Raw genomic sequence first — 24492 nt, forward strand, 5'->3', positions numbered from 1 at the left:
TAAAAAAAAAAAAAAATGCCTCTGCAGAAATCGCTCTAAGCGTATAGGTACCTATAATAATACGATTATTACGAGCCGCGAGAATTTATAGTTGCCGCGCGTATTATGAGAATTTCGAAAAACTGAAGTTTTCCTAGAACCTAAGGACCAAACAAGTGAATAACACTTTGTAGCTACTATTGTGAGCCTCGTCCATATAGCTTGAACAGCATCATTAAGGTTTGAATTAAAAGATTAAATATATGAAAATAGGTGTTATACGGCGATGCGGAGATCAGTGTAGCTCGTACCTATATAATCGATAGTCAATAGATTAGGTAAAATAATATTTTGTATAAGTACATTTTGAAGTCCATGTTCTATGTATGTATACACTATGTACGCACCTATAGCTATTTATGTCATATTAGCACCGTGCTGTGTACATGTACGAGAAAAGCAGTTCGAATGTTTAACGCGCATAAAGGGCGCGCGACAGTGCGCGTTATGACCGAAATAGAAAAACAATCTCCGAGTAACAGACGACGCGCACTCCTCTCACGCCATTCGATCGGGCGGTGATAAATCGTATACTTTTTTAGGTATATTTCCGAGGCGATCTGCGCGGGCGCCCGCGCGCCAAAGAGAGAAAGAGACAGCGAACGGGTGATAGGCGCGGTAAAAATACGAGCGTTCGGCGGCGGGGAGTCGGTGGACGGTGCGGGATGCCGCCGAGAGGACGTTGTTAACTGTACAGGAGGCGGTGGACGCGATAGCCCTGGCGGTGCGGTCGTTTTGGCTGGTTGTGTCGGTGCGGTTGCCGGTGCAGAGATGGTCGCGGGGAGTGATAATCCGGTTATGCTGTACGTGCGCGTGTGTGCGTGCGTGTTTACGGGCCGGCGGGCGGAGGCCGTCTACGGTTGGACGGCTCCTCCTACCGGTGGGCGGTCGTCTCCCACCGACGACGGCCGCCGCCGTCACCGCCGCCGTTAACAGTCGCTTAACCAATCGTTTAGTTAACCATCGACTGCACACCGGCGCGTACCGATCGCCTCTCGCGCGTTTGCGTTCGCTGTCCAACGTTGTTACATTCTCAAACATACATACACACACACGCGCGCACACACGTACACGTACACCGGAGTGCTTATGTGTTACTGTTTTTTTTAATAAATATTGTAATACCGTACAGACCTCGAGTCCGTCGTGACATATTTTGCTGTGATTTTTATTTTTTCGTTTTATCTCAAATTTTTGGGCCGTCGACCGTTTTTATATTTTTATTTACGCGCGCGCGTCGTCCACGTCTGTATTCGTGTATACCTGCGAACAACGGGCAACCGGCGCATCGAAGACGGCGACCGTCTACACGCGTACAGAATCCGCGACTGTCACGGGCCATACACCGCTACCACGACGGCGACGCTCATCAGCGGTACGGTGCAGTCATCCGGTCGTAGCAGTACTTCTTTGCTACAGCAGTGGCCGGCCGGGCTAGCAGCTGCAGTGGCCACCGGCGGTGACGGCTTCGGCAAAGCCATCAGGACGACGACGACGACCAACACGATGACCGTGCACGAACTCACAGCCGCTTCGGCGGCCGGCACCATGCCCATGCACCATCTCGGCAGGTCTCGGTTCATGATCACTGACATACTGTCCGACAACGGCCGCAATAACGGCAGCGGTTCGCCCGTGTCGCCTGCTTCGTCCACGGACGGGCCACGCGACCTGTCTCTTCACGGGCGCGCGTCCTCCGGCAGCAACGGCGGAGGCGGCGGCCAGGGAGCGGGGCCCGCCGGCGTTGGCGGAGGTACCGGCCGACTCGGACCTGAGCGACGATCACGAGAGCGGCACTGACAGCGGACTGCCGGGCGACAACTCGTCCGTTTGCTCCAACGGTAAGTCGTCTTATTGTTTCATCAGCGCGTGTTTACTTACTATACGTTAATTGGCGTATAGCTACATCAAACAGATATGATTTGCCTGTGTGTAGATTGCAATGACCTGCGCCGAATTATCGATCTTAAGGCTATAAAATAACAACACATAAAAAAAAAATATATCAAACAATAACAATATCAATCGCAACCGTAGGTGTCAACACAATGACTGAAGTCTGTATACTTCCTGTTTGAGCAGCAAGCATGCGTTAGGGGTACCTGATGATAATTCATAAACCGGTGTTTAAAAATAATAAAATACAATCTTGAATAATTATTGATATAATATAATAGTTTTGGTTTACGGTAATATCGTGGTATATTTTCAATATCATTTTAAACATATAAATAACGATTGGCTTGTATTATATGCCTATTAGGTACCTAATTGTAATATATGTAGATCAAATCTTGTATACCTATAGTATACGATCTTAAATATATAGGGTATATAGCCTTGTAGGTATTAACCTACAATTATGTTAGACTGTATCTACTTCTATATAACACATATAAAAAGTTCTATGCCTACTTATAAAACTACCAAAAATATTATGCATAAAATACATACAGTTATTATCATAATAATATTCATTTCAATAAAATTCAAGATTTCTTCAAAGTGAGATTGTACAAAATTATAAAATATATACCTATATAGGATAATAGGTATATACCTACTTAGTATTGTATCTTGATTTATTTAATTTATTTTCCATTAACTTTTTACAAATATTATTAGTTCTTTGCAGTGAGCTATAAATCTCGGTTTTACTGCATATTATTAGTAACATTATTAGGTACTAAAATATGCGTGTACGAAATACGCATATTTTAAGTTAGAAGACAAAAATCCATATTAATTAATAAATATCTTAATTTTATGTATCAAGTGTAAAGTGTATTCGATACATTTTTTTTACTCGTCAATTGAATTTATGATAATTACATACTTACTAAATTTAATATAAATAATACATTTATATAAATATATCTTTACGTACGTCTCATAAATCACTTTTATATTATGTTTTTAACAATTTTCATTATCATTATTGTTCCGTTTATACAATATTATTCAGGTTAACCTTATTCTTATAGACGTATAATATTTCTGAAATTCATGACAGTATAGTTAGGTCAAGAAACCCTACTTAAAATAATAGCCATCATCCTTTCTAAGATAATTTATAATATGTATTTAATATTTATTATATACTTACGTATAGTTTGTAGTAACAGTAATATAATATTATACACAAGCTCACGTGCTTACGTAATTTCTCATTTTATTCATTTTTTCATAAATGACCGGTTGTGCAAACATAAAACAATGATACGTTACAATATACGATGTATATATTTGTGCTTGTATACCTACATATTACCTATGTAGGTACATATATAAATATTTTACTATTATATATATATATATATATATATATATATATATTCTTATATAAACCGCTTTAAATGAATATATATAACTTCCCATCACACGAATCGCATGCTTCAATTATACCTGAATATCATTACATCAGTGAATACGTCGCAGCGTTTTTTCAGGACTTCGCACAAAAATATAATAATATAATATATTGACGATTGGCGGTATAAGCTGCGTCTTTCATCACATTTCTATTGAAAATTTAGGTAGAATGGGGCAAATATAGCAGTATAACAAAGTATAATCGATTTTACCGGTAAAGGTAAACGGGCGAAATCAAAATAAATATAAACGTATTTTGCTATAGGGTATAATTCGATCTGCTGAACCAGTGTTTGGGTGAAAAATTCGTTTCGCTAAGCATGTTTATAAGTCACCCATATTATTGTCACATATAAATAGTATAATCGGTATGAATATAATAATCCTCTAGCAAATAAATCGATACACCTAAATTATTATTATATATATTGTACACACGCGCACCTATAATACACGCAGCATGTTATTTATATACACAGGACGATGTGTATGTATACGTTATACTATAATGAAACGTTAACTGCAATTTTGACGTTTGAATCGGCCGTGTCGGATTAACATCAACCCCCTCGCGGACAATAGGCGTAATCCGTAAGTGCGTACTCGAGATTTCCGCCCTTGTAATAATATTATATTACTATTATTGTTGTTATTGCCATCCACCGCACAGATATAGCTATAATTTAATAAATAAGAACATCTATATACGAGTATATACTATTACATATATATATATATATACGTTTCTTAAGTTTTAATTTTTTTCTTATCCGCTGAAGTCACTATATAATCACTGACATAAGTATATAATATATGCACTATTGTCGTCATTACTATTCTAAAGAATTTAGAATGACAAGCATAAACCTATATTTATCTACGTTATGGATATCAAAAATGTATATTTATAAGGCGGAGTGTTAGTATAAATAAACAATTAACACTGAGATGCGAAAGTTCCTGAATTTATCTATAATACATAAATTTGTTTTCACAGATAAAGAATAGTACATATATATATATATATATATATATATATAGATATTTATCATCGCTTAAAGTCCAACTATACTACACACGACAGAGATTCGATTTATGAAATAAAATTCTACAGTATACAGAGCAACTTTATTAGTTTATTATATAATTTATACATAATAGCCTTTCCAAGCGGCACAGTATTAATATGGAAGCAGATAGTGTAAACGTTTCATTATATAGTTTGGAACGCTAAAAACGGTTCTTTAGTTCGGTCGAAATTGAATATTTTACGAGGTGTTTTTTACGACGTTTTTCACCATACAATAGGCGAGGTTTTTTCTTCTTAATTTCTCATGCGCAGGCCGGGTTCTTGTTATTATTAAAATATTTTACCTCTGGCGAACATATTTCACCCCTACGGTGGAAAATTCGATACGCCTGAAGGGGAAAACCGTTTTGTCGCGACAACGAAACATATAGCGCGTTGCGGGCAAGTTATGTTTATTCTTTGGTTTTTTTTCTTTCCCCTTTTCGCATATAATCGACTGTGGTGGTGGTTTTACACGCGAAACAGCCGTTGCCACAACTCAAAATTTCAAACTAATTTATAGCGCATATGGTTATATGGAAATATATATATATCGTGTACATAGGTTAGGTTAAAATAGTGAGCTTTCCGAATACCACGAAATAGTATGTGGTGGCGGGTTTTAAACATTAATCGATTGAATCCAATTGAGGCCGTTCAAATAATTATGAACGGTCATTTCTAAAACGAATATACATAAATATAGAGATACACACGCCTAGCTATATAATATCGCGATCATGACACGCGATTTTCAAAAGTTTCGGAAAATATAAGTAAAATAAATAAATAACTATAATAATAGTAACAAAATGTCCAAAATTACATTTGTTGTTATATTATTATTTATTTACTTTTGAGTAAAGCATCGTTTAAAGTTTGTACGCACGAAATGCCACAATACCTGCAGAAGCAACCGATTGAACTGAAATTTACTTTTCAATGTGCGTGTATAGGTATAGGTACAATGATATTATAACTATGTATAAGTTTTTTTATAGTGTTTTATACAACTGTATGTAGGTTTGTGCTTCGTGTAATATATCGCTACCGTGTAGGTACCTCATTATATGTAGCGAGAGTTATAAATATGTAGGTATATCATACTATTACGTTGTGATGACTGTATGGAGATGAGAGAAAAGGGATTATAATACCTATCGTCGTTATATAATAAATATATATATATATATACACATTGCACATGACAGTTAAAAGTATCCATCACTGATTACATATTATCAACGTAGGTATAAGGTTATAGGTTATTATAGTTTTTTGTAGGGAGGTTTTTAAGTGCATATAATCATGTACAGAAGTAGTGTTTTGACCCACTTAAATGATTTAATTTTGATACTTTTTAGGTATAATAATGGTATACTTACACCACAGAACGATCGCCCGGTTAAATGTGTTATTTTCGAAACAATATATAATATAATAAACGTAATAATAATAATACTACATAATATACAATATATCGTAGGCATTCGTTTATGTATATATATACGCAAACGAATTTCTGTATAGTTTTTTTTTTAGTAATGTGTGCGTGGTGTAAACTACATTTAAATTTCTCAGGTTTTTTATTTATATAATATTTATTTGTCCGATGTTTTTATAATACATTTTGTTCTACAGCACTATTATATACACGTATATTATAATTGTATACACAAATCATAATATTATAATATTCGATTGGCACAGCGGTGACGATTTCACCGTTCCAATTCTAAAATAATTTTTGGGTACAACCATTTGTATATTAAATTATTTAAATGTAATATACATATAGTTATACCAACCTTTACATCTTGTTCTATACAATATGTAGTAGCCGCTCGAAAAGACCGCTGACGCCATCAATGTTGTCGACAAGCCCGTTAATTAAACGGAACGAAAAAACTGGCAATTTATAATATTTACTTTCCAAACACACAAACACGCGACCACTTTAACCATTTTTTTTTCAAATCGTCGCAAAGTATAGGTATAATATATATCATCGCTTCAATGGTTTTCGTATCATTGTGTCGTGTAGTACGCCTAAAAAAATATTAAAATTATGATATTATGATTATTATTATGAGCACATCGCCCGAATATGACGATGAAATTCTATTATTATTATTATAACTTATTATATACGAACAAAACTATATAAATATTATCATTTATAAACATTTTAAGTGGCAGAAGTCCGCAGCCCTCCTAATATATAATGCTCGCGGTATAATTAACGCGTTTCAGTCCATCTGCAAAGTTTTTATTTTTTTCGCTTCTTCTCCAGGACGTAAGACTATATTATAACGCTGATGATGTATACTCGTATACAGGTATATATATATCACTCGCAGCGTTTTCTCTTTACGTGCGGAAAGAAGTGAAATGTCGTGGTGGCGAAAGGGTCGCGCGGTGACGATATAATATATGCATTTTATTTCCGCCGACCGCTAATTGGCGCTAATACACACTCGGCGACGGCAGTAAATCGTCATAACGTAACAATATTATCACATCGTCGTCGTCGTCGTCCTATATAATTCGTGTTCTGCCGCAGCGGCGACAAATATATATTATGTAGGAACAGAGCCAACAATGCACACTGCAGAACCGAAATTAGACGCTCATCATCTCTTTTCGTCGCAGCATCGCGATAGTCATGTGTAGTGTGTGTTTTTCGTTAATATGTGTATGTTTGTTTGTCACTGCAGGCAGTGAATGGAGATTCAATACACAAAGGGTATAAATCCTTATAATATGTAGACTAGTAAGAAATACCCGCACGTCTGCAAGATATTTTATCTGTGTTATCAATTATTATTTACTGTAATAACTCCCGCCGTGTACCTATACTCTCGGTATTCCCATCAGTATATGTTTTCATGCACTAGAGCGTGCGCATAGCTTATGCAATGGGTAAATGGAACGATTTGGAAATCGCGCGTATCCCGTCGTACGGCTTATGATATTTTTTACAAATTGCACTCGATGAATCAAATTCGTACGTGTATCCATTATTATTATAATTCGTGTTTACTAGCTATGTATCTAATTGCATATTGCCGTATAACAACTGTCATTGTGTGTATTAATCCACTACAGACCGTTTTTCCGATGAACCTTTATGCACGCGTATTCTATATACGTATACGCAGACACGCAATATACCTACACACTACAGCCGTTTATATATATATTACAATATTATAGAGTTATAACGCGTGTTTTATATTAGGTACCCACATATATATTCAACGACAGCAAATAACAAGTCGGAAAATGTTCCAACAATCGATTTACGTGCGGTTCTGTCACGCCATCGTACAATATAATGGCTAATGTGTCGTTATACGACCGCCGCCATCGATAACACCGATAATCACTTTTTAACAGACTGAATAGAGTTTTCGGGTCGCGAAACGCCGCCGTACCGCACAATGTACATGATATTGTATTACCCATACACCTATGTATGTATAGGTACGCCGTATATGCTATATTCGTAAATTATTATGCAGTGTGTACGAGTCGTCAAGGTTATGTCCCAGCGAGATTTGTCAGGCGCACACCGGTTGATTAAACCGACGTGATGATGACAATATATAATATCGTATTGTAGTATTGTATTATTATTATTATAATATATATATATAGACATAATATGCGAGTACATAATATATTATACATCGCCACAACGCCGCATATATACATGCACATTGCACGTATAGTAAACGCAAATAAAGAATATTATATACGTAATACGTACACACTTTGAAGTGTATGTATTTTTATATTATATCTACGGCTCACCGTATAATATCATGTATATATATATATATATACCCACGCGGAAATAAAAAGCGCGTGATGCATGTTTGTGTGCACTGCGCTGTATATACACGCTATACAAGTATACACGGCGGGTACACGACATCAGTTATATTATAATAGTCGTATGTACGAGCAGTGTTATGTACCATGTTTTAATGATATTTATTGCAATTTTCAATGGACACGAAAAACGAGGTTTGTTTGTTTATTTCCGTGCATATAGCTGATGTATTAAGTACATCGATAAGTATATTATAGGTACCATGTCCACAACTATATTATATATCGTTATTTTAAATTACTACAGGCAAGGTTATAATGATTTTTAATAGTGTGACTCGACCGCGGCAGGGGGAGAGTTTTTGCGTCCCTAATATATTTTCAAATACCGATTTTAATTTAACTTAGAATACCAATATTATGTTATCCATTTCATTTCAGATGTTGGTACTATTTTATTTGGTGAACATTTTTTTTTTTTCGCTACTATAAAGATTAGCACCCCGGTCTATAGCCGATTTAGCCCCTATTAGTGTTACTCCAGAGCTGACCATCACCATACTCTGCATATACTTGTAGATTTCTAGCACGAGTGTAAACTGTACACGTATATATACATATTTCAATAACATTATAATGTCTAGATAGAATATATGAATGACGCAAAAGTTGAAAAATTCATATCGGTATGTAAAGTTTAGTTCGATAATAAATTGTTATAGGAAACCGTTACAAATATAAGCAATTTGCCGTGTGGAGTGTACATTATATAATACGAATTTCGTAATGGGGCACGGCGCGGCGGTCGGACTCCGTTTTGTGACCCCGTCCCGATAGCGACGTGTTTCGCTCGGGAAAAAATCTATTATTAATAAACGTTAGATATATATATTTACTCGTGTTTTAAATGTATATAAAACTGCGTATATATACAAGAGCACGCAAAGTTCTTGGCAACCGAGCCGTTTTACTGTATAAACAACACCCTTAAATAATATAATGTATTGTGTTTATGATTTTATACGTAAACCCTTCTCTTCTCGCTCCCCCTCCCGCCGTTCTGCGTTGGGCCGGGGCGCAAGGATTGACCCTTTACACATATATACCTGTATACCTATACTTATACCCTTAATGGGCTATATATCGGACTCTATACATGTGCGACGCGCACGCCATCGCATATCGCACACACACACTGACAAACACGAGTCCGGGAAATTCGTGCGTGTAATAAAACGAAAACAACGGACAACATAAAAGGACACCCCCACGCACCACACGCCTCACGTCGTGTCGACCTTTCGTGACTATTAATTTTTCGGAATCCCAGACTTTTGCTGCCCACTCACCATTCCCGTCAGTTTGCGCGCACTTGTGTGTGTGTTTAATATATATATATATGTATTATTAAAGAATATTATACACATAATTGACATATTTGACATGCATACAATAAGTAAATAACGAATGCTGTTATTGGCGCTGCAACTGCATGCTGATAATGTTATGGTAATGTGCACCGTCCCGCGTTTTTCTATCGACCACGTTAGATATTTGATGGGTATATTTTTCCGCGTCGGTCAAACAAAATATAATCCGACACGTATACATGTGTAGTTATTGTCTGCAAATACCATGCGCGCAAGCATATAAAGTTGCATTTAGATATACTCGCGCGCGCGTTTCTATACCCTCTCAATGCGAGCGATTGGTAAGCTGTACGTGTACAGACAATTATTGTTTCGTACGCGCAACCGTTTAAACGATTTATACATGGTTATTGGCGTTGCGAGATTTATATACGTTTGAATCGCGCGCATTAATTCGGTTATAGAGCGCAACTCGACGCGCCGTCGGGTCCATTAGCGTTTTATGTATATAATATATACGCACACATATACCTACAAACGGGTTGGGCGGAGACTAGAAATTTCATACCCGCACACACACACACCACACACACACTGCGGCATACTTAAACACGTATATATACACATATAAACAAGTCGAGCACCATTAAATTGATATATCTGTGTGCGAGGCGGTGGTGGTGAGACTGCAGCAGAGCGGTGTACACCCTGCAGCGGAGGGTGTGTTGTACGCGCGCAATAACGAAATATACTCTGGAGGCGGTGTAGGGAGGCGAAAAGCCACGTCGCCGGTGGTTGCTGCGACGGGAAAACAAGAGAGAGCTACTGCGCGCTGCAACGGTAGTAGAGAATAACACCCTCTCTCACCCTTTTTCTCGCTCGCTACCTCTACTCCCCGCGCCGCGCGTTACACGTATATAGTAAAGACTCTCGTATATATTAGCAACGTAGAAGGGCTGAGCGACGGCGGACCACTTAAGCCCCCCTCGCGCGCACACCGCGGCTCATTGGCTTTCGCGGCTCTTTCCCCGCCGGTCATCATCCCTTCCCGGCCGGCAGATTTCATTCTTTCTTTCCCGTTTTACTCCAATTACCGTCGCCCCGCCGCCGATAGTACACGACAATCGAGCACGACCCCTCTCGACAGCCATTGTACGCGCACACAAACAACCCCACCCCCCAACCATTGCTTCGGGGTAAGTTTATACACGCGGTACATTGTTCGAGCAGGCGCGTTACGATAGCGTTATTTTTTTCCACTTTCATTTTTTAAACCCCGTTTTATTTTTTTAAATGCAAATTGACAGACGAATTATATTCGCTACACATATAGGTTAGGTTTACTGCTACAGTGTGTCGACAACGGGTTTTTCACACCCGGCCCAAGAGACCGGAATAATAAATCCGCGGCGCGTTTGTTTTCGCCTCGCATCACAATATTATATTATTGTGTAAGTGCAGAGAATTATATGCCCTAAAAATATAAAACAAAAAACGAATTCTATTCTTCTATTGTGTAGTGTTTTGTGATATTAAATATTATTTTATATTTATACATAACCAATATTTTGTTTTAACTTTGTACGCTTACGGGGCAACATACATACGGCAATACGCCAACAATTTTATTTACCTATGCCTATTATAATACGAGTATACCAATAAAATTATACCTATATTTCATGTTTGATGGCGAAAAAGAGCACCGTATATACATATATAGAAACATTTAGTAGAATTTTTTCGTGTACGGCCCATTGCCGTTTATGTTACAAGAGTGTTTCGTGTGATTTTTATCGTCATTTTTTATTTTGCCACCGTAATGACCGAAGCGGGCGGCAGCGTTTTGCGTGATATGCGTGTGCCGCCTAACCGCCGCCTCCGCGACGTGCGCATTCGAGTCACCGCTATTAAGCTTTATATCGCGTTTCAGATTTTATGATATTATTATATTATTATTACTATTTTGTTTTCATTTTTGTCACATAATGTGTTCGTGATGTCGTGTGGCATAGTACACACATAGTACAAAACATTATAAATGTCCGACAAACTATAATATGCAGCACCGCACACGTACTATAATATAATATAATATATATATACACAACTACACAACAATATACTATAATAATAAATATAGTACCCATATAGCTGTTTGCTGCTGACTCTTTTTTTTTATACATATAGAATTACACAAGTTACACTTTTATTCGCGTGTATATTATATTTTAAGTAATCGTTTTGTAACCGTGCATTGGCAGCGTTTTAATAGTCGTGAATTGGTTTTTGTGCTACAGGCCACAGAGACGACGATGGTCGGAATTCTGGTTCAAATCTTAGCAAGAAACAGAGAAAAGCGAGGACGGCGTTCACGGACCACCAGTTGCAAACACTCGAAAAGAGTTTCGAAAGACAAAAGTACCTGAGCGTCCAGGACCGCATGGAATTGGCGGCTAAGCTCAATCTGTCCGACACCCAAGTCAAGACCTGGTATCAGAACAGAAGGTGAGCTTAATTGATATTTATATTATCAATATTAATTGTAAATTATAAATATAATATAATATATGGTATAGGTTAGGTTAGGTTAGGTTAGGGATAAGTTACGCCGGGTTAGAGTGTAATATATTACCCATCGCGTTTAAAACTATATCATATACAGTAACTATACCTATAATATACATTTTTACGTTTCGGCGGTAAGTCTGAGACCATGTTTCCAAACCCTATGTCCATAATATCCCTACTTGAAGCTATATATTTCCATCCGGCGCAAGGCGCTTATTACTCATACAATTATTTTATACCTACGGTGGTATTATCTTGAATTATAATATTATACAACAATATCCACGACGAGAAAAAATAATAGTAATAACGAAACGCCTGTAGCAGAACACCCCCGAAAACACCACCCCAATCGCCACCGAAAAAAGCTATAATAATAGTAGGTATACAACAAAGGTGGAGCACGTGAACAGTGAAAATTTGGTAATAGATGTATAATACTATGTATGGTTCTCGGATGTGTGTGTGTGTGTGTGTGTATTCTGAAAACGGATGTGCTTCAAAAGTCGACAGGCGGGTCGTAGAGCAATACGATATCGTGTCTGATAAGCATTTTCGTGTGCGGCCGCCGACAAAAATATTGTAATTGTCGTCGTTGCGATGAAGGGTGTGGTGGGGCGATGGGAAGGCGTGCGTGAGAGGGTGTGAGGAGGCGTTTTTCTTCGGTAAAAATATACCGAGCGCAAAAGACAAGTGTAAAACGCTATGTAAGTTTTTTTCGTCGTTCTATAAATATATACGCGCAACCGCCAACCGTGCGTAATATTATACGTTGTGAATGCAAATTCCGCCCCTTAATAATGATAATAATAATAGTGAAAAAATGCACCCTCTTCCCGCGCGCGCCGCTGAAATATCTAGCGGAGCATAATGTACGTTATACGATTTTTATCGCGCCTCGCGCATATATAATAATAAATAACGGGTTTGGTACGCATACACATATACAAATACAATCGATATATTTGTACGTGTAGGATTTCGGGGAAGGGTCCAAGTTAAGTATAATGTCCCCATAGGTGTACGAACAATCCATTTATAAATGGGACAAGTCGGACGTACATAATAATAAAGGTCTGCCGTAGCGAGGATGCTGCAGCAGTTATAATATATTATATTATACGCGTTTCGAGAGAAGTCCCGGTCATTTGTCAAGTACGTGCGTACCTATACCTCTGAAGCGCGGTCGGAACGTAAGTGGTATACACTCGAAGAGCGTCTATTATACGACATTGTGGGTACGGGTATTCGCCCGGCGGGGTGCGCGCACGCACAAAAGCCGAGAGAAATAAATAATAACACCGATGCGCGTGTTAACTCTTGTGTAAACGTCGTCGTGGCTAATATTCCACTTATTATTATTATTATTATTATTATTGTACACAAATGCGTATAATACGTGAAACGTGTTGAGATAATATTATTTGCGGCGTTTCGGGATGAGAAAAAAATACGAGCGGAAAAAATGCTGGCACATGGATAAATCTTTTGGAGTGTGAAAAATCGGCACACCACACACACGCCATTATAATAATGCTCAAGTATTGTAACAATATAATATAAACGACACTAATATACGATATATTGTATACATAACATAATAGGCTGTGGCAGTCTCGTTGAAAAGGAGCCTCTTTGGAGGATTTCGCGTGTCATTTGGTGTGCGCCGCGGGCGCGGTTAAGGAGATAATTTATCGTCCGGTATACATACAGTGTGTACGAACTATATATACGCGCGCGCGTGTGTGTGTGTAACGTATATTATTAGCATCTGCTCGGTGACGGCAAAGGATTGGCTGGTCGTGGTGTCGAGGGGGTTGGCCGCGACGAAACGGCAAATTAACATTATAATACAATACAATATAATAATATGTCGTATTGTGTAATACGCGCGTTCAAAAATTATCGCGCGTCACCGCCACCGCAGCAAAAGTAAGACTAGATGTTTCGACGTTTGTCTTGTTCCCCACGATTTACGCGGTGTAAAGTGTACGCCGTCTCCGCATAAACTCGGGTTCGTGCAATATTATTACAAACTCTGTATGGCAAAGGACGATCGCATAGTATTGTGTTTAATCGCCTATTGTTTTTGCACACGCGATGATACGTATAATGATAATATGCCAAACGTGCAAAAGGAATATTATATTCTTGTCGGTATACCTACGTACTAAAATGTCCGTTTATCGCGTTGTGGACCTAACCACTGCAGCGGTACCTATTTACGCGGTTTCGTAAAAAATGTATAGTTGGCGAGCGCCGACGTCTTATTATGTCACCTCGACTATACCTATACACACACGATATTATATTATATTTTCACGGTCGGAAAAGTTGATTTACCGACGTCCGTCGTCGTCGTCGTCGTCCCAGTTGATTTATACACGCACAGCGCCGTACCGATCGCGTCCGCGTCGTATTTACTGCAGTGGTCTGTCGTAACGTTGGCTCACTAAATCAAAGGCTAAAATTAGTCGCGTCCGCACGCACTATGATGTTATACCGTTGTACCTCTTACGACTATCGCGTGATCGCGCGCGGACAAGACGAATGCGTTCCGGCCCGCAGTCTCGTAATGCCGCCTATATATTATATTTATAATACGTACTCGTTTAAAAAACTGTATTTCGCGCCTTTGGCATAACGCCTCCGCTATACGCGTAGATAGATACCGGAATTAGAATCGGTTACGACCCATTAACGTTCACACTAATAATAACAATTATTATAACACATACTGGGTATAACGCCAGCAGCAGTAGCTTTCCACAGCCATTTCGTAACGAGATATTATTATTCGCCATTGATCACAAAATGTTCGTAAAAAAACTTTTGTCCTCAGATTTTCCCATGTAAATATACATGCGGTAATTAGTGTTCAAGTGTTGGTGTTTTGAAGGTAAAATTATAATATAAGACGGTTTTTAGCTAAAAGTCAAGAGAAGAGTTTACAGAAAATCCGAAATCGTATTTATTTTTGATTTCATAAGCCGAAATACCGAGTTTGCTTGTGTAAGTAAACGCGCGATGTCTGAAAGAATTTAAAGCGACTATAAACGTTCATTAACCCACGTTATGACGAGGTAAATTTCTTTGAAGAGCGTTCCTCTTCCGAGCGAATTTCCTCACCTAAAACTGGTTATATCATAATAATTATACTCGTAATATTGCGTATATTGTACACTCGTACAACGGTTATTTTTGCTGATCGTTTTAATTGACACGTCGCCGTCGCGCACCGTCTATCGCGTTGTCTCGCGGCACCGACGTCGTCGATGAAGACGTTAACACATCGTTCGCGAAACTCGGTGAAAAAAAACCTATCTATAGTAGCAAAAAAAAAAAACGCGTAAGATTGAAAAAAAATAGAATCCCGAAAATTTAACGAGAAAAACCGAGGGTGTAAAAAATCGAAGATCCGATTGTAGCCACGCGTGAATCGTGTGCGTGTCGAGTGACTAAATAATAATAATATTTTATCTACGACGAAAAAACGTGAAACCATAATATTAAACGTCATATACATAAACTGTTGTAATATCATAGTGCGTACCTATGTAGTGTTATATTACACGCAGCACAGTCATCGGCGCGCGCGCGCGACTCGAAACATTATATATATATTATAATATAAGATACCGGATTTTTGTGTGTTTTCCACGGGTCGTTCGGGTCACGTTCGCTCCGGCAGTGGCGACCGTCTATTGTGTATATTATATTGAACGAGCACGATGATGACCGTACCCAGTCAGCTCGCTCGTGCTCGGGCACGTCGTCATATTTAATGGAAAAACACGTCTTTTCGTCGCGGGTTTTCTTATTATTTTTCCCTGCCCCTCCCAGACGGCCCACAGAATCACGCGTACAATGGTTTTTTCTAATTTTTGTTCCGTCCGTGTTGTAATAACAATAAACAGTAATAATAAAATAAAAAATACAAGACGCTATATACCTATAGCTACCTAGCAGCTATATCGTCGCATCTGTGTACGCGACTATATCGATGTGCGTACTGTTGTACATTTCGCCGGCGGCATCAAAAAAACACTCATGAAACGAATCGATCGTGTGCGTGCCAGTCGCCGTTGTCATATATATATATATATATATACACATCGTTGACGTTTTAATCGATGTGTCTATACGCGACGCTGCACCGGAGAAACAAAAAATTTCAACAAAAAAAATAGTCCACGCTATGTCGTAATCGCGCTCGAGATTCACGCCGTCTATCGTGTATAATATGTATTTAATAATATCGTGTAGGTACCACCGCGACACATCTTCGCGGGCGTATATTATATTTTATGTATCATGCCATTCCAAAACCAGCTGCTTTACGCCACAAGAATATGGCTAATGCCCATAGACGACCTGATTGTGATGATAAATGATAATGTCCGTTTCAATGTTATTTCAGTTGTCCTTTTATCGAGTAGCGTTATTATATAATGTCTGTCATTATGTATAATACTATATTAATACATTCAAGGGGAAATCTACTTGGTCTAAACATTAGTAATAATATTAAATGTAAATGTATATTTTACTCGTCTTCTCGTTCACTGTGATATTGCCAAGGTTTCTAGCCGACAATTATTTTATATTTTAATGAAAACGTATTTTTCCCGTATAGGTATACCATGTACTACATAAATGAGTCTAATGATACGTTTTTTTTTTCATTTCCTTCCGAAATATGTGTAGAACAGCTATATCATTATAATAATTTTTATATTATGCAAACGCGCTATTGTATACCTATATAATAACATGGCCGACAGGTATCTCTTATTTATACAGCTTAACACGCACTTAAAAGTTTTTTTTTAAATTAATTTTTGAAACTAACGTACGTGCGCCGTCATTTTACGTGATTTCTATATTCTGTGCGACTGAATGAATTGTTTTTTTGCGGAACAACCAAAACATTTGTAATCTTTAATTGTCCAACGGAATCACTCGATATTAGTTATCGGTATATTATAATCAAATCCGTTCTGTATGAACATCGAATGTCCTTCATACCTATACTGTACAATAATAATACGACTTAGGGGTAATGTTAATAATACGATCACATAATATAGACGTGAGATCATTCATTTCATTATTCAATGATGTTATAAATAATTTAAAAAAATTCTATGTACGATATTTCACAAACCATAATACATCAAGACAATAATAACGCTTATAATATAGAAAGCTCGCGCACATTAAAACAGGCTAGGTACAGTTACGTGTATTTATAAAATTAATTCATAACAACCTAAACTTACTACAGTGATTCTTTTAATCGAGAAACTCGTGGGTGCTCTAGGTTTTAGAATTTTTTATGACGTAGGTGTATAATTATGTCATCTCAACAAAACTATATAGGTACTTTACATTACGGTATATATTTATGAAAACAATCCAATAATTATGTATATCGTAGTCATTGAAGATATCCACTAACTTTTTTAATAATATCTTTTGACAGTATACTCAAAACGTAGATTGTCTTGTCAAAACATATATCGTGCATAATAATATATTATATGAGTGCGATTAAAAGTTGCGTTTTCTAATGCGATCGTTGTTATTATGTTTGGCAGGACCAAATGGAAACGTCAGACGGCAGTAGGCCTGGAACTATTAGCCGAGGCGGGCAACTACGCGGCATTCCAACGGCTGTACGGCGGGCCGCCGTACGGTTGCTGGCCGTATCCGGCCGGTGCCGCGGGAGCTGCAGGCGGCGTATCCGGCGGGGGCGGCGTCTCGGGCGCGGGCGGTGCACCGTCCGCCGCCGACCTGTACTACCGGCAGGCAGCCGTAGCCGCGGCCGCCGTGTCGACGCTCCAGAAGCCGCTGGCCTACAGGCTGTACCCCGGTATGGCGGGCGGTCCGGGTGCCGCGGGCTCGGGCGCCGGCGCGTCTGGCCACCATCACCACCATCACCACATACCACCGCCGCCCGTGCCGCTCGCGCACCCGATGTACTACGGTGGCGTCCACCATCCGGCCACCATGCCGCCGATGCCCGGCCGCAGTCCGACGCCCGAACCACCCGGCCGGTCGGCGCGCGACTCGCCCAGATCGACGGTGGACAGCCGGCCCGGTTCGGTGGACGTCGAAGACGACGGGTCCGACTCGCCCAACGTGGACGTTTAAGCGACGACCGCGGCGCGCTGGCCCACCGCGTGCCATAATACGTATACCATCATCGCACCGCGCACGTGACTCGCCTATAATGTACTACGATACTATTATGGTCCGCCGCTCGTTGTCGTGTTTGAGTGCAGTTGCAGTTGTGAGCGCATGTACAATAATATTACGTGGGACACTGCAGTGGAATGCACACTCCAACACATATACACCCACCTAGTCGTCGTTTACTCTTTATTATTATTATTATTATTACTATTATTATTATTATTATCATTTGTATATTATGATATTGTATAGTACTGTATTATGTTTGCGTTCCGTACCGACGACCCTGACGCGAAAAATTTGTGTTTTTTTTTTTCTCTATTCTTCTTATATAACGTGAGCAATTATTACTGTGACAAATTTCATTACAATTAATATCGATATATAATTCTATAAGGAAATCTTATACACACAGAAAACATATTATAATTACGTTCTCTCAGAGTACAAATATTTGATTTTTAATTTATTCGCAGTGAAACCATATACATATATAATATTATACTGGTTCATCACGTTTTTTCGGTGGAGAATAATATCCGAATTTGTTCGTTGTATCAACACACGCGTATAGGTACCTATATTTGTTATTATTATTATTATTATTATTACCATTACGAACTCTTACCGAACATCTTGTTACGCGTTTGTTCAATATTTTTTTTTTCTATTCATTTCAATTAAGCCACGTCGGTAAGTCAGAGACTTCAACGCTCGTCGACCATACGGTAACTTACGAGTGAAACAATATATATATATATATATATATTACTTTAATACGTGGGTACTATATATATATATATACATAATACTATTATCTACTGTTTATTAACATACATATTATAATGTATATTTGTTTGTCTATACTTTTAATGTAGGTATGTTTTACATAATTTTGCTTACCACGATTGTTTCTTATCGATATTGTATATTATTATTAATGTAAATAAAATATTACTTATACATATATATATATATATATATTACGACAACAATATTAGATACCGATATTGTACATTATATATAGATACAGTGTAAGTGATAAGTATCAATAATTTATTTCGTATGAATATGATGTAGTGAGTAAGTAAGTAAGTATGAATAAATGATTATATTATACGAAGTCGTGCAATGTAATAATAATAATTAGACTATATGTAATACGTATATATTCTACCATAATATATATTTATATAAACATTTTTATTATAGTTATAATCATAATGTAATTGTATATGTACCTTAAATTTGTTGTCAGGCTTGGTATAATCGTATATTATGTATGTCGTTAATTTTGCGTGTATTGATATACGATATTCGTCTTGTAATCGTCAAGTGTAGAAAATATGATCGTGCCAAAAAACTAAAAAAAATAGTGTACGCGATTAAAAAAAACAAATGAACAATATAGGAAAAAAATACCGAGACGCTTCGTTTTATATAATATATGATACATAATAATATTATTGTATACCTAACATTTAGGAATCGTATATATGTTGCAAACTATATATTTATATACATATATTATAATTATATATATATATATATAAACGCTGATGTACGCGATTGCGAGTCGTCGTACGATGTTTTTCCGTGTAAATATCATTCTTGTTACGTGTAAAAATATAAAAAATAAATTAACATTATTGTTTAGAGTTTAACCGACGTGTTCACATTATTATTGTACGATACCTATACCTATATGCAATATCCAAACATCACCATGTCCCCAAACTCATCCTTTTCACGCACTCTATAGTATATTATGCACAACAGTCGTTCAGCGTTTCCACGAGGTGCTGTCGGTGCTCACACACACACACACACACACACACACACAAACACTTTGAACGTGTGTACGATTTTCAATTGAACTCGATTCGGACCGGAGTTCCTGATCGAACACATGTCGGCCGCACGGGGTTTCGGTCCATTCGTTTTGTACAATGACTCGTTTTTATTTCTCCCTCTCCCCCACCGAAAATAAAAAAAATATGCACAAGAAACGTGTGATGATTATATTATTATCTATATATATATAGTATATACACATTGGAAACGCGTCGGGCGGTTAAAGCATTGTGCAGTGCACTCGTATAAAATATAAAATTATATAATTAATCGCGTTGATGGGTACCTCTTAATATTATATTATATATATATGTGTGTATACGGTTAACGGCGGGACCTCGCCGTAACTGCATCTGCCACCCCCACTGCGCACATGCGATGCGCGGTGTAGTATATTATAATAAAGACTGCAGCAACAGCTATTCCTAAGCATAATACAGCAATATGGTGCAGATCGTTCACAAATGTAACATTAATAACGCACGGTAATAGGTGTATATACCTACTTAAACGTGGTGTCTCGTGCGTCGAAGACGGATGAGGTGTCGAAATTGATACGTCGCATACAGTCGGTGAAATCCCATATTATATTCAGTAGGTGTATCTATTATATCGGTACAATATTATATGTACTTAATACACAACGCCTGGAGTAAATAATAATGACATGTACCTAGAATCAGGATTGGGGACCGTTTTGACACCAGGAAACGAAACCACGGGTGGGTGGTCCGCTTAAAACTATTGTCATCCGCACCCAGTGTAAATCAAAATTATAATACATTAGCAAAACCACACAATACTGCAGCCTGCAGGTAAGTTTAATATTACTCATACAAATGTTGTGAATTTTTTATCATCGTGAAACCTTGGTCAAACAAAATATGGTTAACCCATACTACATTTATATATGTGCCTCCGGTGTAGACCTAGCTATATATATTATAGGTACCTTCTTAGGCATTTCAACTGTGAAATATGAAAAACTAATGTTATTACTTTATTAATAGTATAATATATATATGATGTATGCAATGTAATAATAATACTTGGGTACAAAACTCATGTTTTTTGCTTAAATTTTTTTTCTTAGATTTTTCTTTGGTAAATCCTTTACAGTTTGATTAAAATCTACTTTTTGTTACGATATATCGTTCTTTTAAAATTAAAAATCATTCAAGACGATATAAATATTCGATTTCAATATAATTTTACTGTACGACGATACGTAATGCATAATTGAACAACAACGATATTATTGTACATATATATAAAAATCGCTTACAAATAATAATTATTGCAGGTTATATCAAGCAAATGATTGTTATCCTAATCTACTGCGAGTTTGTTATAATAACGTAAGCAATTTTCATTGCTATATGAAATTTAATACATCTCAATAAACCACCTCGACATATTAGTTTGCGCAGTGAGTGTTTTTCAACTTCTTATATTGGGGATTAGTTGAAATAGCTTTCAAACCCCGAGGTTGACGATATTTTCACATATTCAATTTCATATTTTAATACATATTCATAAATTAGAGTCTGGCCACTATTATATTAATTTATTAAACTTTATAACTTTTCACGTTTAATTTGGTTTTAAAATTATAACATTTAAAGGGTTCATTAATACTATAAGTATTTGATTTAATATATATTTATATTTGAATTTCTTTTAACTTTCTAGAAACATAAACATATTTGTATGAGCTATTGCATAAATAAATCTTAAATTAAAATGAGAATGAAATGACTAGCAAGCATATTAGTGGTTAATGTTAGCTTCGCTGATGCTTGAGCTCATCATATTTTAGGTGGACACTGAGCTACTTCATTTATACATACATCTATACTATATAATCCACAAATCGTGTCACTCTTTTTCGTCGTCAAGTTTTGATTTGATTAAACAATTTACAAAATACTCAGACACACACACTTTCTGGGCTTAGGGATGGAGTAGTATTGAAGGGAGCACAGATTATATATTATACCTTTTTGACATAGACGAAAATTCGGCCGTACCTATTTGACGTGAGCCCCTCAAAAACATGTATAGGACTGAGGATCATACGCCGTCGTCACATCATTGATCCGAACTTGATTGCAGACTGTTACATGAACGAATTCGACTATGTAATAAGTTCCTAAACGGTTCCTCGGTAATTTCAAAGAACGATGACGTACCTATATCGTTGCGTAATAGATAATAAATTAATATTATCGTATCGAATACAGATTTGACCGTTCGAATTTACGTCGGTAAACGGTTGCGTGACCGCCGAATATAAGTACGGCTATTTCATTATGTAGGTACGTACAGATATTATTATCGTCGTTATTATTAAAAATGTTATTATAATAGATGTAGATACTGAGTCACCAAAAAAAAAAAAAACATCCACACATTATAATAAACATCCACTGTGTTATACACATATACCTACCATAGACTTTACACACACAGACGCACACACGATAATGCTTGTGCTCTAAAGGTTAATAGGCGAAACGAGATAAGTGAAGACGTGTACCTATATTATATATATATATAATATGGTATAAAGTTTATGTATGTACGCCATCGGCGGTAGGCGACGTGCGTTTTATTCGCTTCCGTTTTCCGCCGGAAGACAAACAATAGCAATAGCTGCGCGCGCGCGCGCGCGCTCGCACACACACATACACATGTCATGTAAACAGGAGAGGTTAGGTAAACGCGGTCGAGTGAAAGAGTAAAAAGCCTCCAGAAAGAATAAGAAACATTGAACTATATATGTATACACGCAACCCGCACGCACGCGCGCCGCGTGTAAATGTGTACAGGGTGATTCACACAAATCTGCTTACCGAACTATGCGATTAATGCAACATGTAGATATACGTATAGAACCCAAAACTGTCGAAACCTGATGTATACATTACATTTAGATTATTTAACATAGTGCAAGGTATACCATTATATTACATCTTCGGACTATTTTCAAAATCCAATAATCATCGTTGGGCCTATTATCCTTAGTTACATAAAGACCATAAGGTGTGTATCTCATAACGCGGAAAACCACTTATTAGAATTTATCGATTTAGACACTGACTATTACTTGATTAAAATCGGCTTACCGCACCTACATTATTATTAGTCGAAAATTGGGGATTTGAATAAGCGCATAATAATTAAAAGATAAAACGGTGTTTAGCATGCAGCGTGGCTTGTCGTAGCATCACCCTGTAATAATATGTATACTGCAGTGGTACGGATAAGTATATTATTGCTCGTGTAGTGTATATATATATATAATATAATAATATGTAAACGCGGACGTAAAGACGGAGACGACGTGCACACATTATGACAGGCGCTGTTGGCGTTAAAAACCGCAATTAAATTACATAGGTACGTGTGTGCATGTGTATATGTTGTTTTTATTATATTATTTTTTTAGCGTGTCTAATGACACACGAGACGTTACAAAAACACACACATACACACACGTCATAATATATATATATATACTGTATGAGGTCGTCGGCGTGTATTCGGCGGTGGTCACACAGGATAAATATATATTAACGGATGGCATTTTGTTCGGTGTTTTTTGTTTTGTTTAATATATATATATATATAATATAATATGCTGTACGTGCGTGTGTGTATCAGTGTATTTTTTGTTCGTTATTTGGTAAACGCGCGTGTTATTGTAGGTTTATGATGTTGACTTGATGAGGTCGGTCGACGACGGTGATGACCAATGGCGATCGGTCGCATACCTATTTTGTTGTTATATATATAATATATATATAGTAAGTCATGCCAGGAACATGCGCGTCCACGAGACTCGGTATCACACGTTTATATACCTATATAAAACGCGTACCTAAATACGCAACGACAAATACACATATTATATATTTTATATAAAACAAAGTGACCGAAAAAAAAATTCACGTCGTAATTGGATTTAAACGTCATTGTGTCAAGTCATTTTGGATGAGGTCAGAATCCTCTATATGTATAGATATAGGTAGGAATAAGTACTGTTGCTGGTGAACGTGATGATCACGATGCTCATCGAATTATGGGTATAAGATAATAATAATAATAATAAAATGACTTGTTGATGGAAAAAAACTGTAATTTCAAATTTTTCTATTCGTTTTTCGATCGAAAAAATTC

At 37.3% G+C, this 24492-nt stretch overlaps 1 protein-coding gene across 1 annotated transcript; it reads left to right on the top strand.

Moving 5' to 3' along the window:
- The first annotated feature begins 1009 nt into the window (after nucleotides 1-1009).
- Nucleotides 1010-20120, top strand: LOC113557068 (homeobox protein B-H1-like). Its single transcript, XM_026962363.2, is given in 4 exon segments — nucleotides 1010-1794; nucleotides 1796-1880; nucleotides 11988-12195; nucleotides 17859-20120. Coding segments are annotated over 4 exon segments (1098 nt in total). The 5' UTR covers nucleotides 1010-1545; the 3' UTR covers nucleotides 18415-20120.
- The last annotated feature ends 4372 nt before the right edge of the window (nucleotides 20121-24492 follow it).

Source organism: Rhopalosiphum maidis, chromosome 1 (genome assembly GCF_003676215.2).
Source record: "Rhopalosiphum maidis isolate BTI-1 chromosome 1, ASM367621v3, whole genome shotgun sequence".
Lineage (NCBI taxonomy): Eukaryota > Metazoa > Arthropoda > Insecta > Hemiptera > Aphididae > Rhopalosiphum > Rhopalosiphum maidis.